General features: G+C 31.2%; 2 protein-coding genes across 2 annotated transcripts; one reads left to right on the top strand and one right to left on the bottom strand.

Moving 5' to 3' along the window:
• Window positions 1-2,171: 2,171 nt before the first annotated feature.
• On the bottom strand, window positions 2,172-7,157 carry LOC130978971 (secretory carrier-associated membrane protein 4). Its single transcript, XM_057902305.1, has 12 exons — window positions 6,956-7,157; window positions 5,819-5,932; window positions 5,673-5,735; window positions 5,451-5,484; window positions 5,073-5,195; window positions 4,750-4,812; window positions 4,573-4,666; window positions 4,383-4,428; window positions 4,226-4,293; window positions 3,562-3,610; window positions 2,821-2,886; window positions 2,172-2,570 (listed from the first exon to the last, which is right to left on the bottom strand). The coding sequence occupies exons 1-12, from the start codon at window positions 7,007-7,009 to the stop codon at window positions 2,538-2,540; spliced, it is 807 nt and encodes a 268-aa protein (XP_057758288.1). The 5' UTR covers window positions 7,010-7,157; the 3' UTR covers window positions 2,172-2,537.
• A 5,833-nt stretch (window positions 7,158-12,990) lies between these two features.
• Window positions 12,991-17,757, top strand: LOC130982129 (DEAD-box ATP-dependent RNA helicase 5). The gene is made up of 13 exons (XM_057905998.1): window positions 12,991-13,668; window positions 13,752-13,876; window positions 14,471-14,578; window positions 14,680-14,760; window positions 15,140-15,218; window positions 15,434-15,519; window positions 15,600-15,656; window positions 15,741-15,808; window positions 16,064-16,132; window positions 16,210-16,303; window positions 16,891-17,055; window positions 17,150-17,242; window positions 17,399-17,757. The coding sequence occupies exons 1-13, from the start codon at window positions 13,140-13,142 to the stop codon at window positions 17,489-17,491; spliced, it is 1,647 nt and encodes a 548-aa protein (XP_057761981.1). The 5' UTR covers window positions 12,991-13,139; the 3' UTR covers window positions 17,492-17,757.
• The last annotated feature ends 248 nt before the right edge of the window (window positions 17,758-18,005 follow it).

The raw sequence follows: 18,005 nt of genomic DNA, 5'->3' as shown, positions 1-18,005 counted from the left end.
TGGAATTAAGTAGATTTCATGCGGAGCAAATGCCATCCAATTCAATCCATTGGTGGACTCTTCAGTCTTTGTTAATATCTATGTGTGTGTAAGAATTGCCCAATTTTAAATTTCATTCCCCTTTCATTTTCTTGCTGTAGAGAAACATGCATGATGAAAGCCATGTATATTTTTCTTTTTATCAAGGACCACACAATATTCTCCAGTAGTCTCATATAAAAAGATGTGGACATTGGTTAGTAAGGTACATAAGCATATGCCACATAGCCACAAACGTGTAGTTTTTTCATATTGGTGAAGAATCAAATAAATGGACAATTGGTCAAATACTAACAATATAGTGATTAGTCTAATTTTTGACCATATGTCGCCACCATATAGAATAATAATAATTTTAATTAAACAAATTCAATTATGGTTTATAAAGCAATAGCTAGTTGCAAGAATGCTAGTTATGTCACTGCCAATATGAGAATATGGTGTTCCATCAAACTTGGAGTATATAGTATTTTAATTAGTTCAGCAGATGGTTTAAGAACTTTGTTTTGGTTAAATCAATTGTTTGTGTTGTATTATGTTCATTGGAACCTTCTTCAAAACTTGAGGAAGGGAAGTTAGACGTAGATTCTTGCATATGCACTCTGCGCCGACAAATTACGTGCGTGTGTTCAGGCAAAAGCGAATTCCTTTCACTTAATATTATTACACTATAATTGACGAAGAAGGAGAACATTTGGGTCATATGGTTGGCCAGTGCTGACTTTAGGGTGGAATGATTTATAGATACTCTTTGACTTGCAATAATTAATAATTTTCAGGAGAGTTTTATGTCTACTCTAATCTCTCTTTCCACAGAGTAGTTTGATATCATGCTCATAAATAAATAAATATTGAATATCATAAGCGAGATTAGTGTATATTTTATAAATAAAAAAATTTTATATGTAATAATCTGCCGCAGTACGAGTTTCATTTAAAAATTTATCGTTAAACTTCCGTCACTTGTTTAAACGAACTAATAAGTTAACTACTAAACTAACTTTTATAATTGCTGTATATATAAAGATTTTATGGCCAATTAGTTGATGCATAGATAAAAAAATTTCGAATTTTTAATATTTATTAAAGTGAACGAGTAAATTAAACCATACTACCAAACTAAATTGGTTTTTATATGCTCTTTTTGAGATTTACTCTAAATGCTAATGTTATATCAACTTGTAATTATTTTAATCATAACTATGTACGATAAACCATTGGCGTAAAGCATGCAGCCAGACGTCCATATATGACTATTCAAATATGACACGTAAAGTATGCTATAATAAGACAACCAAACAGCATAAATGGAAGGCTCATATAATACATATACTTTTTCAACCAACGAAATATAATATATAGAGCCTTAAGAAATAAGAAGCTTGCTGTTTTACTTCAAGTGCCCGTGGCTTGATTCGTATATAAGTGGGCGACATGGCTGGTTTTCTAGACATTTGAATTGGGAACCTACCATGAACCCTTTGCTTGAGCATAACTTTTCCAAATTTCAACTGAGTGCCAACAAAGACGTATCTTTACTGAAATTTCTAGATTACACCATTTGTTTTGCCTGGTGGCATCTAGTATTCTTGTTTATTCATGTTCGTTTTACTTGTTTATGCGCTACACTTTGAGAATAACTTGCGAAAAAAGGTACTGTAATGCTAGCATAGAATAGGCTCAATAATATAAATTAAGAAAAAAGAACAGAAAATTTTGAGATGGATTTAGTCACATGCAAATATAATATAACCTGACATTTGCTTCTTTTCTAATCTGAGCAGAATAAACTCGGATTATAATTAAAGAGGGGGAATTTGTAGGAAGATTTTAACCAATTCTCTACCAAGAAATATCAGTAATAATAAATTCACATAAACCTGTATGCTCTTCGATAATTGTCACTTTGAAGAAACACTCAGGTTATAATTCATTGGTTTTTTTTATTTTTAAATGAGAAACAGTTATACGCTTCTGTTCAAGGTTAGAATTCAGCTGTTTCGAGCTTATGTCCAAGGTTGTAGCTGGCGCATTAGATGTTCATAACATCTCAAAATCAACTTTGTTGATAAAAACAACTCATTTTATTTTATTTCTTTTCTTTGTTTTTTCGGATGGCTACATACAAATCATTTCCATGACGGTAATTGAATAAGTATAATGGAATACAATTTGTCTGAATGATCAGCAAATTTAGGGTCTAGGTGGATCTGTATCACCAATACAATGCCACTAAACTAGTACTAACAATGGGAATCTACTACACATGCTTATCAAAATCAAATTCTTATCTCACTGGAGGAAATACACTAGACTTCACAAACTACAAATTACACACCCTAAACTTTCATACAATCACTAGAGTAACATCGAACAATATCACAAATTAGATATTGTGACGCAAAAGGAAGCGCATAGGCAAAAATAAAGAATATACTAAGCCACAATGGCCGGTGACTGAATCATAAATGCCGATGGATCAAAACCTGAGAACAACATCACTTATGTCCCCGGAAATACAAGTATATTTTCTGCAGACACAAGGGAAAGAAACAATCAGCAAACCACTGTTCAATATATGCTACCACCTACCAGGATAATAACTAACATCTGCGACCATTGTTTGCAATCATGGACATGTTTTAGAGATTTATTATTATTATTATTATTTAAATTCTGAAAGTTGCAGTAAATAGTCCATGTTGATATTATTTGAAGTTTTGAACTTTCCAAAGCTGGGGAGCAATATAAATATTTGATTGCAAATGTCTTATCCCTCACCTGAAGCACCCACAAGCTTAGAAGAGCCTCCAAGCAAAATAGACCAAATCCAACCAAGTAGAATATCTGCAACAACACCAAACATAAATTGGACTTGAACATGCAAGCACAAGCAAACAACTGTGGAACTTGAATTTTTTCATAAAGGTACAGAAATTTTCCTTTGTGAACCTAATTCAAGTTGAAAAGTGTACAATATAAACAGCTTTTCCAATATCCTCAATTCCAGAGCATCAAGATCATTTTGTTCTAACAAAAAAATATATCAAACAAGAAACACTAATCTCACATTACTCATGCCTTACAGAAGCTAGGCACCAGTCACTCTAGTTCCATATATGTCGAATTCCCACAAACTATACATCCCTTCATCTGAATTGAAGGTCCTGAATTAGTTCCTTGGATATCATTTTGTTTGTTTCTCAGATAAGATCAAGTGCAAATAACAAGAGATGGACATCAACATTATCTTAAACTGTCTCCATGTACGTATGACATTCATTAATCAGATCTTAAAGACACTTTTCATTTTAAGGTACCTAAAAGCATGTCTCCCTTTACATTTCAAGGGCTATAAGATCAACCAAGACTGACAGTGCTTCTAAATTTTTAATAAATAACTATCATCAGTTACCACACTACAGAATAAAACATTCATGGCTGAAATGATGATATTTCAAGGAATAGATGAAACAGTTTCACCAAACAAGAAAAAAAATGCATCCATCAAAGACAACTTACCCCAACCAATACATGGTCTGAGAAAACATCGATTGCTGCAAGAATGCCCCTGAAATTTTTAATGAATTAATTCAAATGTAAAGAAAAGACTATATTCATCTAATAGGCACCAATACTTATGACTAAGTAAAAGGGTTACCATAAGATAAAAGCCAAAAAGACATGCAAGTATTTTTAATAGAAAGCACACGTGCTAAGTTCCATTTTTGGTGTATTTAGAGACATGATAGTCCCTCCCCACCTCAATGTGAAAAATAATATGACGAGATAATATCAATAAGTATGTGTTGCCTCTCTAATCCTGCATATGCCTACACAAGTGAAGTGTTCGTTTGGACCACCAAAAACATTACAAACGCCCTGATGCTTTAATATACACGACATTCTCCAAGCGAGGTCATTAAACCAAATAGCAATTTCTTACAGAAGCAGAACAAACATTCAATTCTAGTCATACTACCCCCGACCTACAGTAAAAATCTTATCATTGGAAATGTACAAACCAGCATGTTCTAAGATGCAAGTTTTGAAAACTTCTACCCTTAGTCTATTTCTAAATTCGCCAAAATTATTGGCAATACCAAGTACATATATGAATCAAATAGCAACAACTTTATGGAACTTTAATTAGACAAGCTCTATAAGGAAAATATGCAGAACTTACGTTAATGATTTTCCATGAAAAACAACAGGAGGCGCAATTGCAGCAAAGATGCAAAATGCAATATGAATCTGCATCAAGACAGTAATTAAAAAAAGAATTAATAAGTTGTTCTCATCTCACGAATATTATGCTAGCGTCAAACAATAGAACAGCTTACCAAGTAGAACAAGAAAAACCAACCAAACTTCAGTGCACTATCCGTACTGCATATAAAAAACAATTAAGTCAGTAGACTATAAAGTATAAACCGATACACTAAAACCTCCCCACCTATTAACTAAAAGGGAACCATACTAGGCACAAACCCTTGTACTTAGGCAATTTTATCAATGCTTAACATGGTTTACCTCATAGCACGATAGAGGGGCCTGTACCAAAGCACGTATGAAAGTGGAACCCCAAGAAGAGCATAAATAACCGCAAGGAAAAAAATTTTAGAGCCTGCACTTATTTTACACAAATCCAAATCACTTCACTAGAAAGAGGGAGCTGGAAATATCAAAAGAGTAGAAGAATCAGCTTACCGCCGCCTCTGATCCAACAGACAATCACAGCAACTACATTAAAAACTAGGCATAGAACAATTCCTGAAAAGATATAAAAAAAAGATAAGCGGAAAAAAAAAAATTAAGAACAAGTTGGTTGTATAGTATTGTGAAGAAAAATCCACATGTCTACTAATATTGAAAATTAGATCATGAAAAAGCACAACAGAGTTTAGATTTATTTCCTTTAATTTGGGAGACCTACAAGCAGTTACTCATTCTAACTAAGAGAACACATAATATGTCTCGGAAACAACCAACCAGGCTGCCTAATAAATAATAAGATAGTTAAGCAACCATACCTAACCAACTTGCAAAGGCCAAATATTGCAGCCTCTGAGCATGAACTGGTATCTCATTGGCAATATCATGGTGAATGATTGGGAAAAATGGAGGCCAATTCTTATCATCAACAGGCACACCAGCTGATAAGCAAATGTTGAAAATAAAACAGGTTACTGACTTGGATTTAGTTTTTAAATTTTTTGTTTTTCAGTCAAAGAGAAACTGAAGAATTAGAGGGAATGAAAACTCGAGAAACAAACTTTTCTCTACAAGTTTTCCCTCCATTTAAAATTTCAATTTTTCCTCTCCTCTTTCTTTTTGTCACCTCATAAACTAGAAATACAACAAAAAGATACTTAATCAAGAAGGTCACATGTTTGAGTCTCATTATTCACCTTTAGCAACAGCTTCTTCTCTTCTTTTTATTTCCTGCATATACATTTTGAAAGAGTCAAAATCCTTGAAGGCAAAGCATACCAGTTAATTAATAGTAGAATAAAAAATAAGAACATATAGATGAAGACAGTTAATAAATGTAACTGTTATAGGTACTCCGAAAGAGTCAACAATAAATATGCTAAAAAGCAAGATCCTAGAGAAAAAGTTGAAAAATCAACCTTCTCTCTCCTTTTCAAATCTGCTTCCCAAGCTGCTAGCTCTTGTCCCTTTTTCTTAGAGTCCTATATTTACATCACAGAAGCATAATCAGCCTCTTGAAGAGAATCCAAGTCTTAAGAAAATCATTGAATTAGCAAGGCATTACAGTTGTAACATCCAAAGGAATATCAACTGTGGCATCATGTCTTTGGCCAAAGCCCACTGGTTCAGATGACATTTGTGGAATACGTGATTTTGATCCAGGAGCACCAGCACCATTCTGTAAGATTTCCACGAATAGAATGAAACGGCTATTTTATGACACATATGAAAATGATAAAGCATCAATTGCTAAAACTTCGAAAACTAACAAGTTGCACACCAGAATGAAACTATAACACCCACATTATCTCAACAAGATGGCTTACAAAGATTGGCTGGTAGAATTAGTTAATTAAAACTTACATGGTTTCAATCAAACATCTCATAAAGAGCAAAATTAGATCTAAAATAAAGCTCAAATCATTAAGTAAATCAAATTCTGTCTTTAATGGTAAAACACTAAATTACATATTGGCAATATTGTGATATATTTGCAATTGAAACCAACAACACACTGCAAACTCAAAAATATGCAGGAGACAAGACAGCAAAACCAGTGTGATCATCACAATTTTTGTGCCATTTTCAAAGTTGCAGCAGATCCACAGCAAAAAGAAGTTATTCAACGTTTAAGCATTTCTGCTAGGCACAATTTGAAAATTATGTCTACATACCACATCATATATGTTTAAATGCAAGAACAACACTTCAACTTAAACAATCCAGCAAAGAATAGAACTATGCCACATCAATCATGAGTTCATGACTGGGAAAGACAAAAAGCTAACGATTAAAATAAAACAGAGAAAACACTCATAGCCTATAGCAGTACGAGCATTCACTAAAATACGCGGAGTTCATAGACCAAATAATAGAAACCGCAAACTTACGTAGTTTCAGATCCACAAACATGCACACTAAGCTACACGCGGATTTGGCATCTCAATGCAGATTCGCAAACACAATCGTTCTCAATTTTCCGAACAAGAGAAGTGAAATCACAGCAAAAGACCAAACTAACAAACCACAGATCCAGATCAAAGTAGAAGCCACGTAAGCATTTTATTTTTTCATTTATAGAAAAACAGGTCCATCACCAAAATCTAGCTAGTTTAAGAGAAACAATATCGGATCTGAAGAAAAAAAGCACTAAAAATAGAAAGAGATCGAGAATGTGAAAATGTGAGTGAGAATAGATTACCGAGAAAGGATTAACTTCTTCTTCGAACGGATTAGGATCCTGGTGGCGATTCATGGTGAATGAGAGAGCTTAGATTTAGATCCCTAAATTTTTTGAAGGGAGAAATGTGCGTTGGGAGTGCCACAGAATAACCGAACGGACGAACGAACGAACAGTTAGGTGCGTGACTGCGTGAGTGAGTGAGACACTCTGTTTTTAAAATTTGAAGTGCGTGCGGTGAGAGAAAGCACTTTTCACGCTTTTTCTTGAAGTTGGATTGGCTTGTTCGCAAGGCGCGGGAGGTGCTGTTTGGTAATCTTACACAACACACGAGTGGAATCATGTTATTGGCCAACTAAATTCCTACATCTGAAAAAGAAAGATTTGAGAATAATTTAAATTGTGAAATTAATTTGAAATTTTTAAAAAACTAAATTAGTTAGATAAAATTAGCAAATGAACTATTTTGGGTGTGTTTGGGGTTCACGTTGAGGAAGAGAGAAGCTCATTTGAGCGTCTTGAACGTTCCACTTTTATATTTGGCAATCTTTTAGAACTCTCAACCTAGAAGTACTTATACCTCTAAACGTACGTTTATCAGAAGCAAAAATTTCTAGCTTATGCGTTCACGTTGGAAAAGTTTTGTTATCATTAAGAAATTAGATGAGAATTTTTTTTCCTTTTCTACCAACTTTATCCTTTGTTTTCTTCTATAAAAAAATGCAAGTAACCATATAACTTTTACAATAGTTCTTTACGTATGTTTTTCATTCTAATTTTTTTTTCATATAAATTTATTTCAATCACGGTCCAGATGAAAAAAATTATTATTTTTTATTTATATAAATTCTTTTTTCTATTCTTTATTGTACTATATTTATGTTGTGTATAAATTTTTTTATTTTTTATTTGGTTTTATTCGTATGAATTTTATTTACTTTTTATTATTATATTTTTTTTATATAATATATGTTATTGATCGTAATTATTATATACGATGTTTGCATGTTTTTTTTCGTTTTTATTGTACTTCTGACTGTACTTTATTTTCGTTTTTATTATATACTAATTATAAGTAACAAAAGAGTCATAAATAATAAAAATTTATAGTCTAAAATGATACTAAATTAAAGAGTACTAACGGTACTAAAAAAATTTATAGAACATTTTCTTTTTCTTTGATATTATAAAATGTATAATACTATCTTTCATATTTTTATTTTTTATTGTATTTATTTTATTTATATGATAAATATTTTTATATTATTTTTTTAGTGTTCTGTTTTTTCATGTATATTATTATTTTTAATTGTTTTCTAGTTCATATGAATTTTTTTTATTATATGAATTTTTTATGATATCTCGTATTATTTTTTATGTATTTTATTAGTATTTTATCATGTCTCTTAATAAGTTCTATTCAAATATCTAAAGTAAAATAATAGAATAATATAAAAAATTATTTAAATTGATGTCTCTTTTAGTAATTTTGCATCTAAAAGTGATTTTGAGTAGTATAATCCAAACAACATTTATTTTACTATAATCCATTTTGATATAAAGATTGCCAAACATAAATCACGTTAACACAAACTTACTTTTCATCAAAAGCAAGTTTGCAAAATCAATTTTATACAAACTATAGTTTGCAAAATATAATCCAAACACACACTTTGTTTCCAGTAATTTTATTAAGTTAACCCATCCATCTTAGTTTACATTAAGCTAATCCAATAGTTCTCAAAAAATTGAGATGATAGATTTTTTGTCGGTTTTAATATAATTTTAAATTGTTGTTTTATAATTTAAGTAGAGCTTTAAGATTTATAATAGATTTAGATTTTGTATTTTTTTTTAAGTTAAGAGTAACACTTAAATTCGTGACTTTTAAGTGAATATGAAGAGATTAGACATGAAATAAATTTTTTAATAACAGTAAAATTATATTTATTTACATTTACATGGAATAAAATCTTTGATACTAGCTATAAGAGAAAGATATATGCAAGCTTCACTAAAAATTTAAGATACTAATGCATATGCTGATAAGTTTGTTGATTAAGATCATATTCTACATTTTGGATGTCATATTTTAAAATTTTTATCATTTACCTTCTTGTGTTCTTATTGATTTTAAGAATTGTCTACAATAGAAAAAATAGAAACCGGACCTTTAAAAATTAAGCTCACAAATTCTATATTAGTGGTGGAAAATGATACGTACTATTATTTATGGTATTTAAAAATTTTTTTTAAGAAATATATTGAATTAAAAACATTTAATGCCTGTTTAAAAGTTTAATATTTATTTTTTTTTGTTAAATATTTTGCAATAATTACTATAATATAATTTTTTGTGACTTATTTAATAATATATTTATGAATAAAATGACTAACATGCATAGAGATATTGTAAATAAAGTTAGACAAATATATTATTATTATTATTATTATTATTATTATTATTATTATTATTATTATTATTATTATTATTATTATTATTGAATAAATTAAAAGAAATTAATTAAAAAATATTGTTAATTTTGCATCTAACTCTACCTATGATGCAAAATCTCTGTTTATATGATTTATTTTTTATTATATCTAGATTAGATCTCATTAATAATTCTTCTTATAGATAAATTTTTTTATTAATTGCATTTTAAGTTTTCAATTATATGTCAGAACTATTTTTTTTTTATCTAAAATTAATGTTAAAAAAATATATTCACATCAAGTTATTTAGACTCTATCTATAGTCATTGTAATAAGGTTTTTGACCAATAAGATGTTATTAATAATCTCCCATAAAAATTTAGGTTGTATAAATATAATTAGATAAGTTTAATAAGAATAATACTACATATTAAATTTTTTTAATCAATTTTAATTAAATTATTCTAACATAATAAAAATAAATTATGGTTAACATTATTTCTAGTTTTATTATTTAACTTGGTTAAACTTGATTCATAAAAAAGTTAGATATATAGCATTACTTTTTTTAAAAAATTAATAAAATTATATAATAGTCTTAAATGAACATTAATAAATTTTATTTATTAAATTATATATATAAATAATGCATATAAAAATATGACCATTGAAATAGATAATTTAGTATTTTTACTTGAATGCTTAAAGAATATTTTATCATTTTGTAGTAAAATTGAAATTTTAGCCTTTTTAATACTCAAATTAAAATTATAATGTATAATATAATCAAACATGATTAAATTTGCAAAATTTTTAAATAGGATTTTATAATTATTTTAAATTAAGTAAAATAAGAAATGAAATAATAATAAATAATAGTGAATAATGAATTAATAAATTTTGTTTTGAAACAAAATACTAATTATCAGAAGAAAACTAATTCTTTAAAAATATGAATTAAAAACCGCTCTAAATATATTGGCTAAATAGATAAATATACAACAATCAGGGAAATAATAATCATATTCTAATAAAATTAACAATTTTTTATTGAAAAAAATAAATATATGTCTTTAAAATATGACTTAAAATACAGTTTTTTATTTTAATTTTTAGGATATTTTTGTTAGGCCTATAATCTGCCCTAATATTATTATTATTATTGTCGTAACATTGACAATAAGGACAATGATAATAACATTAATAATTATAATAAGAAGAATAATAGTAATAATAATTTTAATAATCAAAATAATAATAATAATAATAATAATAATAATAATAATAATAATAATAATAGACAAAAAACAAGAACAATATAAAAGGTTAGATTGCAAGAAGGATATATCCAAATTTATCCCATTTATTAAATTTTACTATTTGTAAACTGGCCCTTGAATTTTTTATTATCTTCATTTATTCCTTGGTCCATCAAGATCCAAATTATACCTTTTTTTTTCACCAATGTAGAGCTTGTTCTTGTTCGTATTAAATAACCTAAAAAAGTGAGTGTGTAATTTTTAGAGAAATGGGCCTAATTTTTTAGTATTTTGGACAATAGTCCTATTGTTGACAAAGAAGAGTTATCATTTTTAATTTTTTTTTATTAAAGATAAGAGACTCGAAGTGCAACCTCTTAATTGAGTATGTGGAGACTATGTCATTTGAATTATTACTCATTGACTAAAATTTTTTATAATAACAAATAATAATATATTTTTATTAATTAAAAAAAATAGTTATACACATATTTTTTATAGTCTCACTACATATTTAAGTTTTTTTTTTTTGAAATTAAATTCAATTAAATTGGTTCAAAGTTCAAACATAATAAATATAAGTTTTATTAGTGAGAGTATGTAGAGCCACATATATTGTTAATTGAATGAATGTGAAAAGTAAATTACATAAAAGATCACAAGATAATACCGACATTACTTAAATGAACATGTTTATAATAGATTAGAATCTTATTTAGTTGAATGAATGTAATTTCACATTTATTGAATTTAATTATTACCATAAATAAAAAATACTGAAATTTATTATTTTTGACACTGAAATATTGTTACAAAATCACAGAAATATTTTTTTAATGCTACATTTTTTACTTCTTATTCTTTTCTTTTTGTTCTTACTTATTTTAAAAGCATCGCTTCTCAATTAAATTTTAATACACACTTATTGGATTGAAATCTTACATGCAACAAATTTAAAAAAAGAATGAAAGAGGAAAAGAAGCATTGTAATTTACAGAAAAGAAAAAAAATGACGACGATAACAATGATGATGATGATGGTAAAGGAAGAGGAAAATGAAGAAGAAGAATAAACTCAAATGAGAAAGGAAGTAGGAGGAAGAAGAGAAGGTAGTGGTGGTGGTGACAACAATGACGACAATAATAAAAGAAAAATATGAAGACAAATGAGGAGAATAAGAAAAAGTAACAGCAGCAGCGATAACGATAACGATGATGATGATGATGATAGACGAGGAGGAAAAAGAATGAGGATAATAAATTTAAATGAGAAAGGAATGAGGAGGAAGAAGAGGAGGTGATGGTGGTGGTGACGACGATGATAACGAAAGAGAAAAAAAAGAAAAAGAGGAGAATAAAAAGAGACAATAGCATCAACAATGTAAGAAGAAACTAGAAGAAAAAGAAGTCCATGAAAAAGAAACACATTATAACAACCTAGTTAAACTTAATTAGATAAATAACATGAATGTAAAACTTTTTTTTGTATTTTTAATTATATTATTTTAAAAAATACTACTTTAACACAAATTACGAAAAAAATTAATATTATATATTTTTTAGCAAATGGCTATAATTTTGATCACTAGCAATTGTTTTATTTTATTTTTTTACAATATGTCTTAATTCAAGAGGTCACTTGATTAAGCAAAATTCAAACTCTTAATATTTATTTAAATAGATTAGTATTACTATAGCAATCCAAATTGGCTACAATACAATTATACAATAGCTTTATTATGTGATGATGAAGCAGAGCTGTGATTTGTTTTTGGTTCTTTTCAAACATTGGGCCTTGCCTGCCTTAAGCTCATTCTCGAAGAGCTGAGCCATCACCGCATCAGAAATCCATAAACCCTTGACCCAAAAAAAAAAAATCGTGAGAGAAGCCACAATCCACAAACCCTCCCCACTCTCCAGTCCCATCCTCTCTCCCTCTTTGCCGTTGGTCAGAAGCCGCTGCAAATTTGGAAATATTCATTGGGAATATGCCCTTTGAAAAAGCTCTATAATTTCATTTGGCCATAATTTATGGTTGTACCAATTATTTGTAAACCAAAATAAACTATAATTAAAATTCCAATTATATGCAAAACTAATTGTAAACTTCAATGTAATGATTATGTCAATAAAAACTAGTCTTATGTAAATTATATATATTATTTTATGACAAATTTGTAAAATAATATATCAATCACCACTAAAATAACACTCCCATATTTGTTTATCTTACATATTTTTGTTTAAAGAAAAAAAATTAGTGTATTTTCCTTATATTTTTTATTTTTAGTTCAAGTGATGATGTATTTAATTTGCTTTTAATTTAGAGTTCTAAGTTCTAACTATAAAGAGGTCAAATATTTAAAAAAGTCAAAACCCTAACAAGTACTACACAAAGCCTTCGTACTTGCGCCTCTGTGCGGTTTCTTCTCGGGCACTGGTTCGCGCGCTGCGTAGCGGTTTCCACTTTCCTTCACTTCACTTCGTTCCACACTTTCCACCTCCAAAACGATGGGCCGCAAACACGACGCCGTTGTCGCAGCCGAACCAGTTGCCGTGCCATCACCAGCAGGAGAAGCCCCAAACAGTCCCAAACTCAAATCCGAGAAGAAGAAGAAAAAGCACAAGAACAAAGACAAACACAACCAAGAACAAAACGGAACCGCTAGTCCTAAAAGAAAGCTCGACGAGATCCAGCCTCAAAACGGCGCCGAATCCGACAAGGGGAAAAAGAAGAAGAAGAAGCACAAGCGCGATTCGGAAGAGAACGTGGAGGAAACCAAAGCTGAATCCGTTGATGGAGCTGGCGGAGGCGGCGGAGGAGGAGATGAGTCGGTTACCGACGGGCATGTGGCGGTTACCGGGAAGAACGCCGGAGAGGCGAAGTACGCGCCGGTGAAGAGCTTCGCTGGTTCGGGGCTGCCGGAAAACGTGCTGGAGTGCTGCAAGGGCTTCGAGAAGCCGTCGCCGATTCAGTCACGTGCATGGCCTTTCTTGTTGGACGGTCGTGATCTCATCGGAATCGCTGCAACTGGTTCAGGTGTGTTGTTGTGAATGACTTGTGATGAAAATTTAATGAATTCGGAGTGTGATTTTGATGAGCTTTTATGTATGTTATGACAGGGAAGACGCTGGCGTTTGGGATTCCTGCCGTTATGCACGTTCTGAGCAAGCGGAAGAATAAAGCGGTGAAGGGTCGGAACCCTCTTTGCCTCGTGCTCTCTCCTACCAGGGAGCTAGCTCAACAAGTATGCTTCTTTTATTTTAATGCATAGGTTGTTGTTTCATTGATTTTAGGCTCTTTATCTTTCAAAACCATTGTGTCGCACTTTGCTTATTGCTTACTTCATTGAGATGCAGCATTACATTCAAATCTCTTTTGATGATAATAGATATTTCAATGTGTGTGGTAGCTTTGATTAAGTGTCTATCTAAATGGAGTTATTCCTACTTAGTCAAAGGACTAAAATGAACATTACCTCCTTGTTATTCACATATAATTTTATATATTTGTACACAAACACAGAAACCATGAGGCGTGATGGACTTCAACCTCCTATTTCAATAGTGTGCAAAGTACATGTCCTTAGCTATTAGCATATATCCCTCTTTTTCGGAATGCTATAATTTCCTGTCATTTGATTATGACCGTAATCTTGACTCGTGATATATTAGTGAGATGGGTGTCATGATTTTCCTTCCTCATACTGTAAAAAAGTTTCCTTGTTTCTTAAGGATATAACCTCTGGTGAATTTAACTTGGATCTTCGACTTAATGGGTACAGATGTTAATTTGCTAAATGATAAATATGCATCTAAAGGCTTTCTTATTTGTATTGCAGATTTCAGATGTTATGTGTGATGCTGGTAAGTCTTGTGGTGTGGAGTCAGTTTGTTTGTATGGTGGAACCTCCAAAGGGCCACAAATCTCGTCACTGAAATCTGGCATCGTAAGTTATATAGCTTTTCCTTTCCTTTGTTTTCCCCACCTCTTCGGTTTAATAACTTTAAACAAATGAATCTTTTAACAATGCTTATCTCTTTTATCCAGGACATTGTCATTGGAACTCCTGGTCGTATACAGGATTTGATTGAAATGGGTGTCTGTAGCCTAAAAGATGTATCTTTTGTGGTAAGTAGTAAAGTTTCTAGCAAACTGCTGTTCATCCGTTCTCACTCATAGTGCATTTTTCTAGTTGAAATTGAAAACAAGTTGTCAATCAATCATGTATTTTCGTGGTGGTCTAACTAGTGGCTAGTGGGCGCAGATCACCTTAATGTGAATTACTTCATTGTACATATACTAAATGCTGGTGTTGGAGTTCCCCGAAGTTGAATTTAGACATAATTCGTGTATCATCTAATTCTTGTTGGCTCTGCTTTACATAACCTCCATTTCTTGGTCTCCAGTGTGACAACAATCATTTTGCTTCCTTCTGTATTTGTGTATTTCTATAATGCTTCTATTCTTATGTTAAGTAGATGCTTAAATTATTGTTTGTTTGTCTAAGGTGCTTGATGAAGCAGATCGGATGCTTGACATGGGTTTCGAACAAGTAGTCCGCTCTATACTGGGTCAGACATGCTCTGGTATGAGGCTTACAGTTTAATTGTTCCTGGTTTTCTTCATATCAACTTTCTTCTTTCAATTTTAGTTCTTGACCTTTACCTTGAATTCTGTCACTTGATGCACTAGATCTACAGTTTCAAAATTTGATTCAACAATGAGTTGTGTAAATATATTTTATTACCACAATTTGTTCCCAGCTTATTTATTTTATTGAAGGAATTCTAATAATTTGCAGTTCGCCAAATGGTGATGTTTAGCGCTACTTGGCCCTTACCAGTTCATCAGTTAGCACAGGAGTTTATGGATCCCAACCCTGTAAAAGTCTGTATCTAGATTTTAGAAGAGGCTTTCAACTAGTTTTTTTATTTAGTTGTGGAAACTGATTTTTGAACTTGTGACAGGTTGTTGTAGGTTCAGAAGATTTAGCTGCGAATCATGATGTCATGCAGATAGTTGAGGTCTGTATTTGACCAAATCTAGTCTACATTTGTTTGTTTTAAATGCTTTTGTTGACTAGTGGAAAAATCTTGTTGCATTCATAGGTCTTGGATGACCGTGCGCGTGATAACCGACTGGTTGCTTTACTGGAAAAATACCACAAATCTCAGAGGTCTCTCTCCATGATAATTAATGCTTAAAACTAGAGATATCTTCCCAGGAAGCAGTGAATAGTTAATATATTGGATCAAGTTGTTGCTATCCTTAATTCCTAACATTTTCCAGTGTTCATTTGGTTTTCAATGAACATATACATGTATTTTGTAGCCTAAAAAGGACGAGTTATCATGAAGCATATTGGTAGTTGATATTTTCAGACTTAACTATTTTGTTCTACATGTTGATAAGAGTGTGTACCTTTTATCAGGAACCGAGTATTGATCTTTGTTTTGTACAAAATGGAAACCACACGAGTTGAAAGGATGCTTCAACAAGGGTATGCTGTGTGTGTGTGTACACATGTAGTGTTTGTTGTTGACATTAGCTACTTGTGACATGATAAATTCTTTTCAGAGGTTGGAAGGTTGTGTCCATACATGGAGACAAAGCACAACATGATCGTACAAAGGCACTTTCATTATTCAAGAATGGGAGCTATCCTTTAATGGTATGCTGCTTCAAACTGCGATTATGATTATGAATTGGTACTTGAATACCAGCAAGATTTGGTGTTCCTTTCTCTGAAATACTGACATGTTTGGGGGGTTGATTATTTTCCTTTCATCATTTTTACCATGTAAATATCTTTTTAGCAGTAATTTATCTTCCTGCCTTATCCATATAATGCTTTACATCCAACTTCCGTTTGTGATAAGAGTCAACATTTAGTTTTGCAAGGTTAGCTTTGTGACTGCCATATGTTACAATATACTATACTATTGGATAAACTAGTTTAGGTTCTGTCATAAACCTAAAGGCCATCTTTTACATCGCTAGTGAATGGACATAAATTCACTGTTATTTCCACTGATCTTCATCCAAACTGAATAGAACGGCAAAGAGATTATCAACTGAGCGTTCCCTTCTATTTTTATTTTTTATTTTGTTTTCTTTTAACTGCATTTTTTTGTCTCCCCTGAATGCCTGTTGTGGATAGTGTGCATAAATAGGGTTTGAGGTCTTTCAATTGTTCTGCACAGAGTGTGTGGCTTTGTTCGGTCATTTATTTGACCTAATTTATAATTTATTGGGCAGATTGCTACTGATGTGGCTGCACGCGGATTGGATATTCCAGATGTTGAAGTTGTTATCAACTATAGTTTTCCTTTAACTACAGAAGATTATGTTCATAGAATTGGTCGGACTGGACGAGCTGGTAAAAAGGGTGTTGCCCATACATTCTTCACACAGCAGAATAAGGTGGTATCCATGCCCGATGTATTTGAGGTTCTTTATTTGCCTGTCATGCTGTTTCTCAACTTTTTTTTTGCCACTATTGAATGGAAATATTCAGGGTCTTGCTGGGGAGCTTGTGAATGTATTAAGAGAAGCTGGACAAATTGTGCCAGATGCCCTTTTGAAATTTGGCACACATGTAAAGAAAAAGGTATATTTTCTTCTTCACTTCTCTCTATGCACCTGATCAGGTTTCGTTTCTGATGGTTTGTGACCGTTGCGACAAATTTTGCTTTGGATTGCAATCCTTTAGAATTTGTGCAAGATATTCTATTGATGTTTAAACTATCATTTTCTGTTATATTAGGAGTCCAAGTTTTATGGGGCCCACTTTAAGGAAATTTCCGCTGATGCACCGAAGTCTCAAAAAATTACATTTGACAACTCTGACGAAGACTAAATGCATGCTAACTTACGGTTAGTTTTTGGTTGGATGGATATTGGAATTCAGTTGTTTATTCTTTTTACCTCCTGGTTACTTGTTCCTTTAAAAAGGAAATAAGCATATATTATTAGAGCCAGAAGTCGATTAGCTAGTCTTTTCCTCTCGTAGCATTTATGGATCAGAAGATTTTGTCCTTTTCTTTCGTGAGATGATAATCCTTGTATTCACTATGTATAACTACAATTTAGCATCTATAATGGTTTATTAAATTCTATAATTTATGTTTCAGGAGTTCAGTTATTAATTTATTTTTATAGGTTTTGTATCATTTGCTCTGAACTTAAATAGTTTTAAGAAAATTCCTGGTAAGTGGTAATTATTTCATTCTGTTTGGCAACACATATGCCTTAGAAGATGTTCACACCTTGAACTGTATCTTACAAGAAAAATGTTCTGGCATATTTTTACCCCCCACTTTCTCTCTTTTTTTTACCCTCTTTCAGAATATTTCCTTAGTATATTCTATCTT

Source organism: Arachis stenosperma, chromosome 5, assembly GCF_014773155.1.
Source record: "Arachis stenosperma cultivar V10309 chromosome 5, arast.V10309.gnm1.PFL2, whole genome shotgun sequence".
Lineage (NCBI taxonomy): Eukaryota > Viridiplantae > Streptophyta > Magnoliopsida > Fabales > Fabaceae > Arachis > Arachis stenosperma.
This window is presented reverse-complemented; position numbering and strand designations above follow the sequence as displayed.

What these genes read in the sequence shown, in the direction of transcription:
- LOC130978971 (XM_057902305.1), bottom strand. Translation starts at nt 7,009, where the DNA reads ATGAATCGCCACCAGGATCCTAATCCGTTCGAAGAAGAAGTTAATCCT. An exon ending in TTCCTTTGGATGTTACAACT is followed by an intron (nt 5,736 to 5,818) that starts GTAATGCCTTGC and finishes ATGTAAATATAG; the next exon opens with GACTCTAAGAAAAAGGGACA. An exon ending in ATTTGAAAAGGAGAGAGAAG is followed by an intron (nt 5,485 to 5,672) that starts GTTGATTTTTCA and finishes ATGTATATGCAG; the next exon opens with GAAATAAAAAGAAGAGAAGA.
- LOC130982129 (XM_057905998.1), top strand. Translation starts at nt 13,140, where the DNA reads ATGGGCCGCAAACACGACGCCGTTGTCGCAGCCGAACCAGTTGCCGTG. An exon ending in ATGTCATGCAGATAGTTGAG is followed by an intron (nt 15,657 to 15,740) that starts GTCTGTATTTGA and finishes TTGCATTCATAG; the next exon opens with GTCTTGGATGACCGTGCGCG. An exon ending in GCACACATGTAAAGAAAAAG is followed by an intron (nt 17,243 to 17,398) that starts GTATATTTTCTT and finishes CTGTTATATTAG; the next exon opens with GAGTCCAAGTTTTATGGGGC.